This window comes from Typopeltis vanoorti, chromosome 23, assembly GCF_054136105.1.
Source record: "Typopeltis vanoorti isolate ZY-2024b chromosome 23, IOZ_Tvanoo_1.0, whole genome shotgun sequence".
Classification (NCBI taxonomy): domain Eukaryota; kingdom Metazoa; phylum Arthropoda; class Arachnida; order Uropygi; family Thelyphonidae; genus Typopeltis; species Typopeltis vanoorti.
The window spans coordinates 41,187,381-41,202,678 of NC_143571.1; the positions used below are offsets into that span (position 1 = coordinate 41,187,381).

A 15,298-nucleotide genomic window follows, 5' to 3' on the forward strand; every position below is an offset into this window, starting at 1 on the left:
GATTCTTCTTCCCCAAGAGCATTTATATCTTTGCCATACATCAGCTCTCTCTCCCCAAAACTGGCAAAATTTCTGAAGAAATTCAAAATTAGAACATGTTTCACTACGTTTCCAAAACTTTGCTCCATACTAAGTAGACCTAAAGTAAAACATCTCCCTCTTCAGTATCCAGGAGTCTACAAGATCATGTGTGAATGTGGCAAACCATATTACGATCAGATAGCTAAATCTATCCTTTTACGTATTGAGGAACACAGAAGAGACATATCCTACAATAGCAACAGAGCCAGAGCTCTCTCAAACCACGTTCTCTTCTCTATTAACTCGGATGAAGGCCACCAACGCCTCGTAGACTGGCCGCAAACTTCTAATTTACATATGTGTTATGACGAGCTTGAAAGAAAGATAATCGAATCTAAAGAAATATCCCTTGATTCATCCCATATACACAACAGCCTTGGCTACAATCTGTCTGATGCACACATTGCCACTGTCCAGTACTGGCATTCTCGTGATAACTCATGCACATAGTCAACTTCAATTGGAACTCCAGCACGCATTCCTGTTTAAACTGTACTACGGTCTTTTATATTAGATCTGTTGATGTAATTTTTTATATAATTCTTTGTCTTTGATACCTGAAGAAGTTGATTTTTTTCAACGAAACTAGTAGTATCTCAGCATTAAACATTATTCTGTTTTTATTCTCAGTATTATAGTCATTCAAACTAATTTATTTTTTATAACATTATCTACTGAGTAAATATGAATGCTGATATATATATATCAGGACTCCTACTGGCTGCTGAGTGCATCCCCTAGGTGGTGAATGGGGAGAGGGGAACCCTAAATACGATCTGTTGGATATCACGGTTAACTCTGACTTGTGGTTCTGGTACTGCTGATTCGGTGTGAAAATACTGCCATTCAACAACCTGCAGTGAGCCAGTGTAGTGAATTTATGGCCCAATCTTCCAAGATGAATCAAACAGAAATAAAATGGTCCTCATTATGCAGAGGACAGATTGTTGCTACCTATGGCAGCAGGCAGTTAAACATGAAGGCAGAGGGTGCTAAGAAGGTAACCAGATTATACTGCCATTAGAAACTTGACCTTAGAACTTTAAACTGTAAGTGAGCAGTGAAGCATGGCTAACTGAACTGACTGAAGAGCCAAAGTGATTAAAATGGGACATTCTCTGATTGTGTGAAGTTACAGGTAATGGTGAAGAAATTCTTAAATTAAAAAATGGAGAAATGGAGACATACTGTATTATATAGGACAAGATAAGGAAAGAATCAGTGGAGTTGGATTCATGATCAACAAAAAATTGAAGAACATAATAGAATTTAACAGTATCTGATCGGTGAGAGCAGACTGCCCATAGGATACTTCAAATTTGAAAATAAGATTTACAAACAGAACTCAGGATTGGCAATGGGCAGTCTGCTCTCTCCGATTCTTGCTGATATATTCCTTAAGGACTGTATTATTGCAAACAGAACTCAGGATTGGCAATGGGCAGTCCGCTCTCACCGATTCTTGCTGATATATTCCTTAAGGACTGTATTATTGTATTATTGTATTATTAAGCAGTACAAAGAGCACACGGAAACATCTAAGACTCTTCAAAGGACAAGACAACAACAACAACATTGTATTATTGTTCAAATTTCAAAAAGATACCCTCTTAAGATCATCCAAGTTTATGCACCAACAATAAGTCATACTGATGAAGAAATTCTTGTAGATAGGCTTATACTTTGGTTACACATGACTAGTAAATTATTAAAGGAATTTATAACGTATACTGGAAAATTAATTAAAAGAAACTTTAATAAATACTTCCTATATTTTGGCAATGTCACATTGCCATCTTCATGGGAACATAACTATGACACATGCACGCAGGCACTACAAAAAGCAAATGAGGCAGAAGAGAGAAAACTAATGTTGTACCTCGAGTCCTAAAGGTGTCCCCTAGCAAGCTATATTGGGTTGTCTTGGCTGTTGGGCTGAAGTTCTCACGATGCAGGCTTCCCAAATTTGGGGCAGTCTCATGCACCCAAATTTGTTGAGGTTTGGTAAGTTTTTTAGAGCTGAGGCTGATTCCATGAACATTTCACCAGTAAAGCCACTCTGGTCTTGCAGACTATGCTCTGGATACTCGCTACAGAATACGTTGGAAGAAAGCCATGATAATACACCGCAGCAAATTTAAATACGAAAGACTGTTCATGGAATCAGCCTCAGCTCTAAAAAAAATAGTCTCCCTTTCCAAAAGCTACTCCCGATCACAAGAAATACCCATTCGTCCAAATGAGTGACAGTTACTCTCCTGTTTAATTAAAGACACCGTTAATAAGTTTTTTTGTTTATGTCAACTAATATTTAAAGGATTTTCAAATTAAAGTGCACTATTTTTGGTATGTGTTTATGTATTTTTTTCTTAAATTTTTCTTTCTTAATTTTGTATTTACATGTATATGTGGTAATAAATAATTTATAAATATTTATGTAAGTTTACACATTTTTAACAGTTTTAAGTTAAACAGAAACCTAATTTATGAAAATATTATAACAGAAATCAAACAAATCAAGAATTAAAGGTCATCAACTTACGTCAGAATTGACTTACAACGGAGACGTTGGAACGGAACTCCATCATAAGTCGAGGATTACCTGTATATATATATAATGTATATAGATTTGCCACCAATGCAGCATTATATCAATGTTTAAGTTTTTAAACATTGATATGTTTAAAAACCTCAATGTTTAAGTTTTTCAAGTTTTATAGTGTGTTCCATATTTTAATAAATATCCTATCATTTCCATGCTTGAGTTTCTTTTTTTGATATCTCAGATTTTAAATTTTAAGATTCAAATAGAGCTTCACCTTACTATTCTATATCATTCATTCATCATGATCTATAATCTCCACTTCAAGTTACCAAAATAATGAACCGCCACCAGTGGTCTTCACCACTCAAGTTCCAAGACCTCTGACCCACATCACCCCCCAATGTCGTACATTTCCAAAGTTTTAATTGTATTTGGCAATGATTCTCGCTAAGTAAATTGCCATCCTTTGGTCTAATGCCATCTCAATAATTAGGTAGTCAACTTTTTCTTTGTTCACTGTAACTGTCATGGAGGGTGGAGCCATCTTTTTGAGATTTCCACCAATGCAGCACTGTCTCAGGGCTCTATGCTATCAACTACCTTCTTTTTCCTATACATAATGACCTACTGTCACCACTAATCCCATTCATAGCTTTCCTGGCAATAAGCACTCTCATTCATCCTAATTATTTGACAAACTATCTGGTGCTCAGCCATCTAAGGTTCATGATTATCTTCTACCAGTGTCTTAAACAATGATTTCCATACCATCCTTCAATAAAAGGAGGACAACTTGGTCATTACACTGAATACCACCACTCTCTTGCAAAAGGGATCTCAGCTTAATCACCCTTACCCAGAGTAATACACAAATCACTAGACAGGCCCAGATCACTCTCTACTTAATTTAACTCAAGCTTCTCCTAGCATAAACACATCAATCACTTCCTCAGGATCTAAAAATCTTGGCATTCTCTTCAACTCAAGATGCTACTTTTCTACTCATATTTGGGCTCAAGGCTACATTGTGATTGGTCGGCAAATTTAGAGCTAATGTAAAAGTGGTGGTTTTTATCTGTTTTATTGTATTCTTCCCTTAGAAAATTAGTATTTTGTAGCATATTAGAGTAGATTTTCATGTTTTGAGTGTATTTAGTGTTTTATAACATATTTTTTTATTAAAATATTGCTATAATAAATATAGTTCAAAATGGTGCCAAAAACAAACAAGAAATATAATGCTGAAAAGAGCAGAAAAGTTGAGAATAAGAAGGCATGCCCTGCTCAGGAGGTTACTGAAAATTAAGTAACCACCAAAATAGCAAAATTAAAGCAGATTATCAGAGAGACAACAAGAAATTACAGAAAGTTCAGAGGCATTTGAATGAATATAAGGAGAAAAAGAAAATTAAGCAGCAAAGCAATAAACAACTAAGCAAGTAATCAGGTAGGTCAGTAAGTGAGAATCAGGTAACTAACATTTTTGTAAAAAGAAGCATGTTATTTAGCATGCCAATTCTATCATAAAATATGCTGTTGATGAGGGAGTTATAACGTCAAGTTTACCAGAAGCTAAAATTAAAAATATAGCACATACAAGTCAAAAGCAAGAGAAAAGAAAAGTAAACAAGATCATAATTATAGTAGGTACTAGAAATTTAACTAGTGATAAGTTTAGTATGAGACAGGACATGAAAGGGTTGTTGGAAGAACAGAGTGAAGAGTGAGAAAGTGAAAAGTGTATTACCTAAATAAATTATATATTTAGTTTAATCCTTTATCCAAGTGTAAGCAAACAAAGTTTGTGGGGCAACTCAAGGCAAAGGTGGACAAACTTCACATCACTTATCATTATACATCTCCTTGCAGACATGTATAATGCTATGCATTATGGGAAGGGTTACTACCCAGACCAGTTTCGACCTTTACTGAAGTCTCTTCAGTGGGAGCCAGACCCAGAGGTGATACCAAGGTTGAAGCAATGCAGAAGTCATATTTACCTATAGGAGTTGCCAAAAGGTGTCACACCTTATTAATATATTACTCTGGATTAGAGAAAGATGCTGGAAGTGTTTTTTCCCCCACTTGGTTAGACCATAATACTTTTAGGTTTTGCTAAGGCCTTTGAGAACACAGCATAGAAAACTGTTGTATAAATTAGAGAATATGGGTTTGGATTATAGAATATTAGCATGGTTAAGGGGATGGCTGACTGACAGATATGAAAAAGTGGTATATGGGGAATGTGAGTCTGCAAGATTTGAGGTAACTGGTGGTGTACCACAAGGATCAGTCCTTAGTCCACAGTTATTCAATTTGTACATTAACGATATTGGGAAGTATTTGACAGGCAACATACAGCTATTTGATGATGATGCAAAGATAGGCAGGGTAATCAGGAATGCTGCTGATATGCAGTATGATTTGAATAGACTGGAATTTTGGGCATGGGAAAATGGATATCAGTTCAATATCAATAAATGTAAAATCATGCACTTTGGCATGATTAGATATCTGATGTCATATGATATTGGTGGGCTTATGCTAAAAGAAACTGATCATGCTAGGAATCTTGAAATGTTAGCAGATAGAAAGTTGAAGTTCAGTGGCCATGTAGCAAAAGATTGCAAGCACAACTCAAAAATGAATTGCAATGCTGAAACGAACTTTAACATGCAAAGATAAAGATGTCATTTTACTTCTTTACAAGGCCTTGATAAGACCTCACTTGGACTATTGTGCACAGGTCTGATTTCTGTTGCAATTCTGATACAGTGGAGAGAGAGTGCAAAGGAGGTTGTTAAAATAATATCAGAATTGTGGACTACCGATTATGAAGAGAGATTGAGAATTTGAAGACTCCAGACACCAGCAAACAGGAGAAAGAGAGGGTGGGGGTGATATGATTGAGATGTACATGCTTCTGAAAGGTCATACAGAATTTCAGTTGATGGAATTTTTCCATTTTATGGAGGTTGGGGAAAGGACAAGAGGTCATCCTTGGAAGCTGAGAATGAATACCGCTAAGAAGGGGATGAGGTATAGATTTTTCTCTCACAGGACGGTGTGTGATTGGAATGCACTACCATTGGATGTGGTATGTGCAATCAGTGTGAATAAATTCACGAATAAGTATGTGGCCTCCCTCGATGGCAAAAATTTCATATTTCATGCTTGCATTTTGGAGGACATGCTATATATTGTGACAGTTCTTTAATTGTAACCAAATCTGCGTATGGGAAGGGGGCATGTGTTTCTTTTATGATATATTAGAAAATAATAATGAAGGAGTTATATCTGATTAGTATATTTGAATTACTAAAAGGTGTTGAACCTTCATTAATAAACCATGTGAGAATGGGAAATATAAAGGAAAGAACAAGTGTAAATAGAAATATTTTCATTACTGCCAAACAAATTATTAATAATTAGCATTTGTGATATTATATGTTTGTCCTATAATTTGCTGGGTGGAGCAAATAGCATGTTTTCCTATAAATTCTAGATGCATAAGTAAATTTATGACATAATTAAAAAAAAACTTCTGAGAAGAGGGAGAGACTTGTTTGCATAGTATAAATGACTAACCAATAATAAACAGTAGACTATATACATTTGGTAGGTCAGTGATTCATTTATGCATGGCGGAAATACATGTTGGTTGATGGAGCAAATCATTTTGTAGAATTTGTTGCATTTTTTATGTGTATATTTCTCTGTTTTATCTATATTTTGCTTGATTTCTAAGAATTTTCTTTTTGTTTACTGAGAATCAGTAATTATATATATATATATATATATATATATATATAATTACATATATATATTAAAAATATATATATAACAGCAACAGAATACATAGGTGTTCATGGTGGTATCCAATGCTTTGGATATCATGTACAGAATCAAATAAAAGGGGGGGGGTACTATTAATAACTTTAATGGAACTTGTGAATTAGACATATTAAAGTAAGTTACACGGCTTACACACGTAAGCCGTGAAACTGTCCAAAAATTATATAAAATTTATTCAAACATTCCAATATATTTCATCCAATGTTGCATGAATATTGCAAAGGGAGATATATTCTTAATTACATTCAAAAGATGAATCTAAATAATAAGTAATAAATCATACATATATTAGATTGTGGTTCAGATGCAGCTAAAGTATATGATATTACACTATTAAAGTTCAAAGGAACAACTGTAGTAAGTTATATGGATTTAAACATAAAAAAATAAATAAATACAAAAAGTAAAAAAAACTGTGAACAATTAATAGTGTTCACTTTCCAAAACTAGGATATTGGCATATACCTGATCATCTTTTCTTTGAAACGTCTAAGAAATCGTCTGAATTTGAACTTGAAAAAGTTTTGTCTAATTCCAAAGAGCTTTGTGTCTAGTGCCAATAGTGTGAGAAGCAAGGCCATGCTTGTCAGATTAAAAAAGTGTAACATAATCTTAATGTTTTTAAATTGTAATCAGGGGAACAAGAACAGTCTGTCTGCCCAAAATAAGAAAGATGTCATGAACAGGGTACCTCATAGACACCTGGTAAGGAAAGAGGTGGTAATGTATTCTTTGTTGATGGTAAGAAAGTTTACAAGCAAGTTTGAAGGAAGTATATAGATTGAATTTACAAAGAATTCTTACCGTTTGTTCAGAGGTTCCTTTAAGGAAGGGTATTGAAATTCTTTTCATATCAGATTGTAATCCAGTAGAAGGATGGATGGTAATTATCAATAATTTATGAATCATAATTTTGATGTATCGATTAAATATCAAACTGCTTTTAATTTTATTCAGTTCATCTATCAAAATGGATCAGAATAGTAGATCATATGAGCTCTGTGTACAAGACTTTTGTGATGAATGATGTTGGGAGAAAGAGTCAATGTATCTGCTAGTAAAGGCTGGCTTCTGAATAAAATGAAAAGCAGTTTGATATTTAATATCTACATCAAAACTACCATTTAAAAATCATTGATAACACTGGCCAACAAAAAAAAATTTTTTTTTCTGCTGATTATGATCTGACACTTGTTTTTTACTAATTTGGGTGCGCTGATTTCAAATATCAAACCCATTTTTCTCTATCACGTCAGGTTTTTCCTCTATGGCATTTTCTTTTTGCTAATTTGTAAGTTTTTGATAGTTTTAAGGAGGCAGTACTATTTAGAGGATCAAAAAAATCGATTTTTTTAATATTATTTTCTGAAAGTATGTACTTTTAAAAATCTGTTCCTAACTTTTTATCAAGAAATTCGAAAAATTCCCTAAGATATAGCCTATTATTCAAAGCGGTGCGCAGATCAGAATCAGAGCGCTCACCGCTCTTGCTTGTTAGTAAACAAATAAATGTGTAAGAGCCTGCAACGGTATATACTGGCGCTTTGAATGCGAGAGAGGCCGATAACCGACCTAATACATTTAGGTGATGAAAAGTAGGCAATGACAACTGCCTAAAACAAATGAATGCTATATGCGTCATAACGGACAAAGAACGATCGAAATCAGTCAATCGTTAATCGATCGTGAAAGTATATGAGCGCTTATAATGTTTCAATAAATTCTCTGTTTTTTTTGTCTTGTTAATTGCATGTTAGTCGGCAGTGAAGAAAATACATCATGTCTACTACTCGAAAATGTGTCAATAGTGTAGATTCCTTCTGGTACATTTGTGGCAGCTTTACTGTTCCCAGTCAAAGGACAAATATCGCTGATTTCATTAAGAAAGTGTACTTTGCATACTTTGACGTAAAACTTGCAGATCAGGACAATTCATGGGCTCCAAATAAAGTGTGTAAGTCATGTGTAGAAAATTTACGACAGTGGAGCAAGGGAAAACGCCAAAAATTAGCTTTTGGCATTCCAATGATTTGGCGTGAACCGAAAAATCACGTAGATGATTGCTATTTTTGTTTAGTTCAGACTTCTGGTTATAATAAGAAGAATAAGAAAAAAATTGTGTATCCAAATCTCGACTCAGCAATTTGGCCAGTTGCTCATTCCAATGAAATAGCCATGCCAATTTATAAAGGACTTCCTTTACTTCAGAACGAGCATGATCAGGATATGCCAGATGTTCTTGAGGAGCAAGACCCGGATGTTGATTTAGACACCGAAAATTTAATTTCTAGTTCTGGACCGCAACGTTTTACTCAAGTGGAATTGAATGACTTAGTAAGAGATTTGGGCCTATCAAAAGAATCATCGGAATTGTTAGCTTCAAGATTAAATGAAAAAACTTACTGGAGCAAGATACGAAGAAAACTTTTTATTGTAGCAGGGAAAGTAATCTTGTACAATATTTTAAACACGAGTATGGATTTGTTTACTGTAACAATGTGTCAGGTTTACTAACTGAAATGAGTGTTGTACAATATCATCCAAATGAGTGGCGTTTATTTATCGACAGTTCAAGCAGAAGTCTCAAGTGTGTCTTACTACACAATGGGAATGTATATGGCTCAATTCCTATTGGCTATTAAGTCCACTTAAAGGAAACAAATGAGGACATTAAAAAGGTTCTGAAGTTATTAAAATATACAGACCATAACTGGATCATCTGCATGGATCTTAAAATGGTGAACTTTTTACTTGGCTTTCAAAGAGGATATACAAAGTTTCCATGTTTTCTATGCTTCTGGGATAGTTGAGCTAGAAACCAACACTGGAGTCAGAAACATTGGCCTCTTAGAATATCCTTAAATGTTGGAGAACAGAATGTTATAAATCAACCTTTAATCGACAGAGAAAAAATCATTTTTCCACCTCTACACATCAAACTAGGTCTTATGAAGCAGTATGTTAAAGCTTTAGATTTACAAGGTGACTGTTTCCAATACATATGTGAAAAATTTCCATGACTTAGTTATGAAAAAATTAAAGCCGGTGTATTTGATGGACCGCAAATTAGAACTTTAATGAGAGACCCAAATTTCATCAACTCTATGAACGAAATTGAGAAAGAGGCCTAGACTTCATTTACGAGGTTGCGAATAATTTTCTTGGAAACAAAAAAGCATGCAATTACAAAGATCTAGTGGAAACAATGATTGAAAATTTCCAGCGCTTAGGTTGCAACATGAGCATAAAGCTTCATTTCCTATACAGTCATCTTGATAGATTTCCCAAGAATTTAGGTGCTGTAAGCGATGAACAAGGCGAAAGATTTTATCAAGACTTAAAAACTATGGAAGATCGGTACTAAGGAAGATGGGATTCTCACATGATGGCCGACTACTGTTGGAGTATTCAAAGGGATTGCCAAAACAGAACACACAGCAGAAATTGCTACAAACAAAAATTTATTCCCTGAAACTCATGTGTGAGTAAAATTGTTATTTTTTTTATAAATATTCTTGTAATTTTTAATGAATATTGTTAAGTAGTTATGTATCTAATTATCGGCCTCTCTCGCATTCAAAGCGCCAGTACGTGCCGTTGCAGGTTCTTACGCATTTATTCGTTTACTAACAATTGAGGGCGGCGAGCGCTCCGATTCTGATCTGCGCACCGCTTTGAATAATAGGCTATATCCTCAGGAATTTTTAGAATTTCTTGATAAAGTTAGGAACAGATTTTTAAAAGTACATACTTTCAGAAAATAATATTAAAGAATCGATTTTTTTGATCCTCTAAATAGTACTGCCTCCTTAAAACTATCAAAAATTTACCAATTAGCAAAAAGAAAATGCCATAGAGGAAAAACCTGATGTGATAGAGAAAAATGGGTTTGATATTTGAAATCAGCGCACCCAAATTAGTAAAAAACAAGTCTCATATAAAAGTCAGCAAAAATTGTGTTGGACTGTTTAGTTATTATCTCTTTCTACCAGACTACAATCAAATGTGAAAACAATTTCAATACCCTAACTTAAAGTAACCTCAGAACAAATACCAAGAGTTTTTTGTAAATTCAATCTACGAGGATGGTCTGAAAAGTTCTTGACCATAGATGGCAATACTATCGGCAAGATTTTTTTTTTTCTAAGTTGGTACATCTGTCATAAGCTTCTATGTGAAATTGCAAGTCATTCTATCAAGTAGTTTGTTTTATACAGCTGTCGGAAGCAAAAGTGTTGTCTGCATTCCTTGAAATAGATAAAATTCAGCATTGTGCGGTTATAAAATTCTTTGTAAAAGATGATTTAACGCCAAAAGAAATTCATTCAAAGTTCATAAATGTTCATGGGCATTCTTCCCCTTCATTTTTGACAATTAAGAAATGGGCTAAAAAGTTTAAACATGGCCCTACCAGCCTTGAAGATGATCCACGCGAAGGAGGACATCCAAAAAGTAACAACACTAGGAATCATTGATCAAGTGCACGATATGGTATTGGATGACCGGCAAGTCAAAGTGCGTGAAATTACTGAGACTATAGGCATTTCAAAAGAATGTGTAGGACATATTTTGCATGAAGAATTGCATATGAAAAAGCTTTGTGCAAGATGGGTGCCACGCTTGCTCACGACAGATCAAAAACACACTCGCATGAAAATCTCTGAGCAGTGCTTGGAGGGTTTTAACAAGGATAAAACTGATTTTGTGCATCGATTTATTACTATGGATGAGACTTGGATTCAAATTGCACACCAGAATCCAAACAGCAGTGAAAACAGTGGACAGAAGTCAGTTGTTCAGCGTCAAAGAAGACAGAGTTCGGTTCCATCAGCAGGAAAGGTCATGGCATCGGTGTTTTGGGATGCCATGGAATTTTGTTTATTAATTATCACGAAAAGGGTAAAACAATAACTGGGGAATATTATTCCGATCTTTTAACCAGACTAGACTCATCTTTCATCAGGACAATGCATCTGCCCACGAAAGTGTTTTGACAATGGGAGAATTAAGGAATCTGCACTATGAATTGTTGGAACATCCACCCTATTCCCCAGATTTGGTTCCCCTCTGACTTCCATCTCTTCCCAAATCTAAAATTCTTCCTCGTTGGTCAGTGTTTTTCTTTGAATCAAGACGTAATTGCAGCTGTAGAGGGGAATTTTGTAGATCTTACTGATAACCACTACAGGGACGGAATAATGGAGCTGGAGCATTGCTGGAATAAATGTATTAGTCTTAAGGGAGATTATGTTGAAAAATAAAAATAATTTTGAAGACCGCCTTTGTATATGCTTCCTTCAAACCAGCTCAGAAGCTGTGTTCCTTCCTACCATCAACAAAGGATACATTAACATCTTGATAGACACCTGGTAAAGAACTTTTCTTTACCAGGTGTCTATCAAGTACCCTGCTCATGTCATCCTTCCTATTTTGGACAGACCTGCCATTCTGCCTTGACTAGAATTAAAGAACATTAAGATTATATTATGTTTATAGAATCTGACAGGTCTGGCTTTGCTTCTCACACTACTGACACTAGGCACAGAGTTCTTTGGATCCAGTTGAAACTTCTTCGCTGCAGCAAGTTCAAATTTGATTGTCTTTTCTTTTAAATCTGTGACACGCTAAGAAATCATCGAAACCTGAAATGATCAGACTGTATGCCAATCTCAAAGTTTTGGGAAGTGATCACTATTAACCATTTATAAGTTTGTTTTTTTTTCTTTTTTTTTAAACTAATAATTACTTTAAATAATTTAAAAAATGTCTTTTATTTATAAATCTAAGTTACTAATTGTTCCTTTGAACTCTAATAATGTAATTTCATATACTTCCGCTACAAATGAGACACGAGCTAATATACATGGTTTATGACTCATTATTTTGATTCATCTTTTGAATGTAGTTAATGATCTTTCTCTGTGACAATGTCCACATAATGTTGGATGAAATATATTACAGCTTTTTGAATAAATTCTATATAATTTTTTTACATGTGCAAACCTTGAAATTTACTTTAAAAAATACTTTGCTTTTGCTACAACAAATATAAACTTGTAAGATTTTACTTAAAATCAGGCAGATTTGAAAAACTAACCTAATCATAACATGGCTGTATTAAACTTAAGAAAATTTGGGAAACTAATTCTTAGGCCTTCCACCCAGCAGCACCCATAGAGGGTGTCTCTCATAGGACAAAGCTTTAGTCTTTTTTTTTTTCCCCATTTATTGTTTCAAATGTTTTAGTGTGTGCTTTTACAGTTTTAAGGTTGTATCCCTGATGATGTCTGCGTAACTGAGACAAAATACAGAATCCGTTAAACTTGTGTTTAATTGTTTCTCTATGGTGCAGTCAATCCATTTAACCTTATGAGTTTAAACCAACACATAAGACTAAATACTCAGATAACTACCACCACTGCTTCACAGTCAGCTCCATATTAGAAGAATAAATTTTTCTTCCACTTGTTTCTTCATTTTCCTCAATCTTCTTTACAACCACAGTACTAGTGTGCTATGGATAGAATATATGGCAGGCTGAATTAGCCTAAAATACAGAGTAAAAAATATCATATAACTTGTATAAGTACAGTGCAGTTACATAAATATATATATATATATATATATATATATATATATAAAATCTCATATCATAAACATACCTTTCCAACCAGATGAACATATGCACCTTCCTGAAATATGATCACATTCCATAGTACGATTCCAAACACAATCACATTTTTGAGAGCACATAAAACCAAACATTCTGAACTATAAATAAACCATGCATGTTATTATGGCATTAGAATAGCTAATATGAATTATAAGAATAAATTAATTTCAGCAATATTCAGTAATATTACTATTTCATTCAATGTATGATAAAAGAGCATACTAGACAGTCTGAGGCAAGATTTTTTCGCTACTTTTTTCCCTATCACTAAAAAACACACGTACTAGCCACAGTGATAAGTTTTAATACATAAATATTTCATCCCAAGTATCTCGAGATATCCTCAGTACAGTAATTCAAACAATACTAGGAATAACACACAGTTAAGGCACATGATTACAATGGAATCTCAATATGCATGTAGTAGCGTGTTATAGAATTAAATTAAAATATAACTGAAAAAATAATAATAATAATAATAATCGAGGGATACCACGTTAATCGAGGTATCCCTCGATTAATGCGGTTAATTAATTCCCCGATGTTACTGCGTATATCAAAATCGTGTTAATCAAATCTAATAATCAATTGAAAAAATTATAATTCGTCCATGATCGATTACCGTATTAATAATTTGTTTTATATGGTACTCTTTTAGGAAAGATAAAAAATGAATGCAAAGTAAATGTTTAATAAATACTTGTACCTACATTATTTGCTGCATTTTTTTTTTTTTTAATCAAAAGAAGTTATCAAGAGTAGTTTAAACAGTTTTAGTTTTTTTCTGATCGGCACAAATTCTACGATAACAAGCAAAATGACTCTCCAGAACTCAGCAAACAAGCAATAAAACATAAAGGAAAAAACATTGCAAATTGTATAATACATGATGGTACAAATTAAGTGGATACTGAATCCAACATTATTTCATAGCCGAATATATAGAAACTAAACGTTTCGGCAGATGCAAGCATAAGCAACCTTATGGGCAACTCATAGTAAAGGTGGAGTAAGCTCCAGATCACTTTCCTTAGTATTTTCCATAATGTAAAGCTCATCTCCTAAAGGAGATGTATGATAAATAAGCCTTTGGCTCTCTATTTCAGTAATACACGATGGTTTATTTATTTTCAGTTACAATCTAGAAATTATTGAATAAAGAATAAAAAAAAAAGAATATAAAAATAAAAAACACAATTTTGTATAACAATTTCCCATACTTTAGGAATAGCAAGAACGTCATTGCGGTTTAAATTTGGTCTCTGTAGTAGGGCTGCAGCACTTTCATTATATAAACGTTCATGTTTATATAAAGATCTATGTAAAAGTTTTGTCTTTTCCCAATGGATCCTATGGTTTGGGTTTTCAATTCCGTGTTGAACAAGGCCAGATTTCTGTGGTTTGAAAAGACGAATGTGATCCTGATGTTCCGAAATGCGTTTCTAAACAGATCTACCTGTCTGTCCAAAGTAAGTCAACTTCTAGGAGCATGGGACTTCATACAGCCAGGGATGAGAGTTTGTCTTTAGGAGAAGGTAACAAGTTATAGATCGTTGATGAGTTTGTAGGTAGTGGCAAGATTGTATTTCTTCATAATTTTTGAAAGACGTTCAGAGATGCTTTTGACATAAGGTATGGGAATCCTATGGGCTTCTTCTTGTCTAGGTTGATGTGTAGGGAAGTGACTGATGATTTTTTGAGTTGTTTTAAGATTGTATCCATTTAGTATGGCTGTATTTTTGATTATTTCTAGTCCTTGGTTTAGCGATTCTTCAGAGGAGCAGAATCTGTGTGCTCTGGTAACCAATGATTTAATGATGCCAAATTTTTGAGAAGGATGATGAGCAGAAGAATTGTGAATGTAGTGACCTGAAAATGTTGGCTTGCAATAGACAGACGTGATGATGGAACCATCTTCCTTTCTTTGAATGTGTAAATCCAGAAAGGAGATACCATGTGGAGATTCTTTTTCTAGCGTAAAGTTGATGCGAGGGTGAAGGAGGTTTATTTTATCTATAAACAGGTGTAATTCTTGTTCAGAATGATCCCAGACTGCAAAGATGTCGTCGACATATCGTAGCCAAATTTTTGGTTTGGGATCAAATGTGAAAATTTTTTCTTCGGGATTTTCTCGAAACAGGTTT

At 34.1% G+C, this 15,298-nt stretch overlaps 1 protein-coding gene across 2 annotated transcripts in view; it reads right to left on the reverse strand.

Moving 5' to 3' along the window:
* Window positions 1–15,298, reverse strand: part of LOC150093796 (uncharacterized) — a 544,781-nt gene that overhangs the window by 182,383 nt on the left and 347,100 nt on the right. For both annotated transcript variants that reach the window (XM_090413179.1, XM_090413180.1), the window contains exon 15: window positions 13,144–13,252. In XM_090413179.1, coding sequence (XP_090269305.1) covers window positions 13,144–13,252 — 109 coding nt within the window. The remainder of the gene's footprint in view (window positions 1–13,143; window positions 13,253–15,298) is intronic.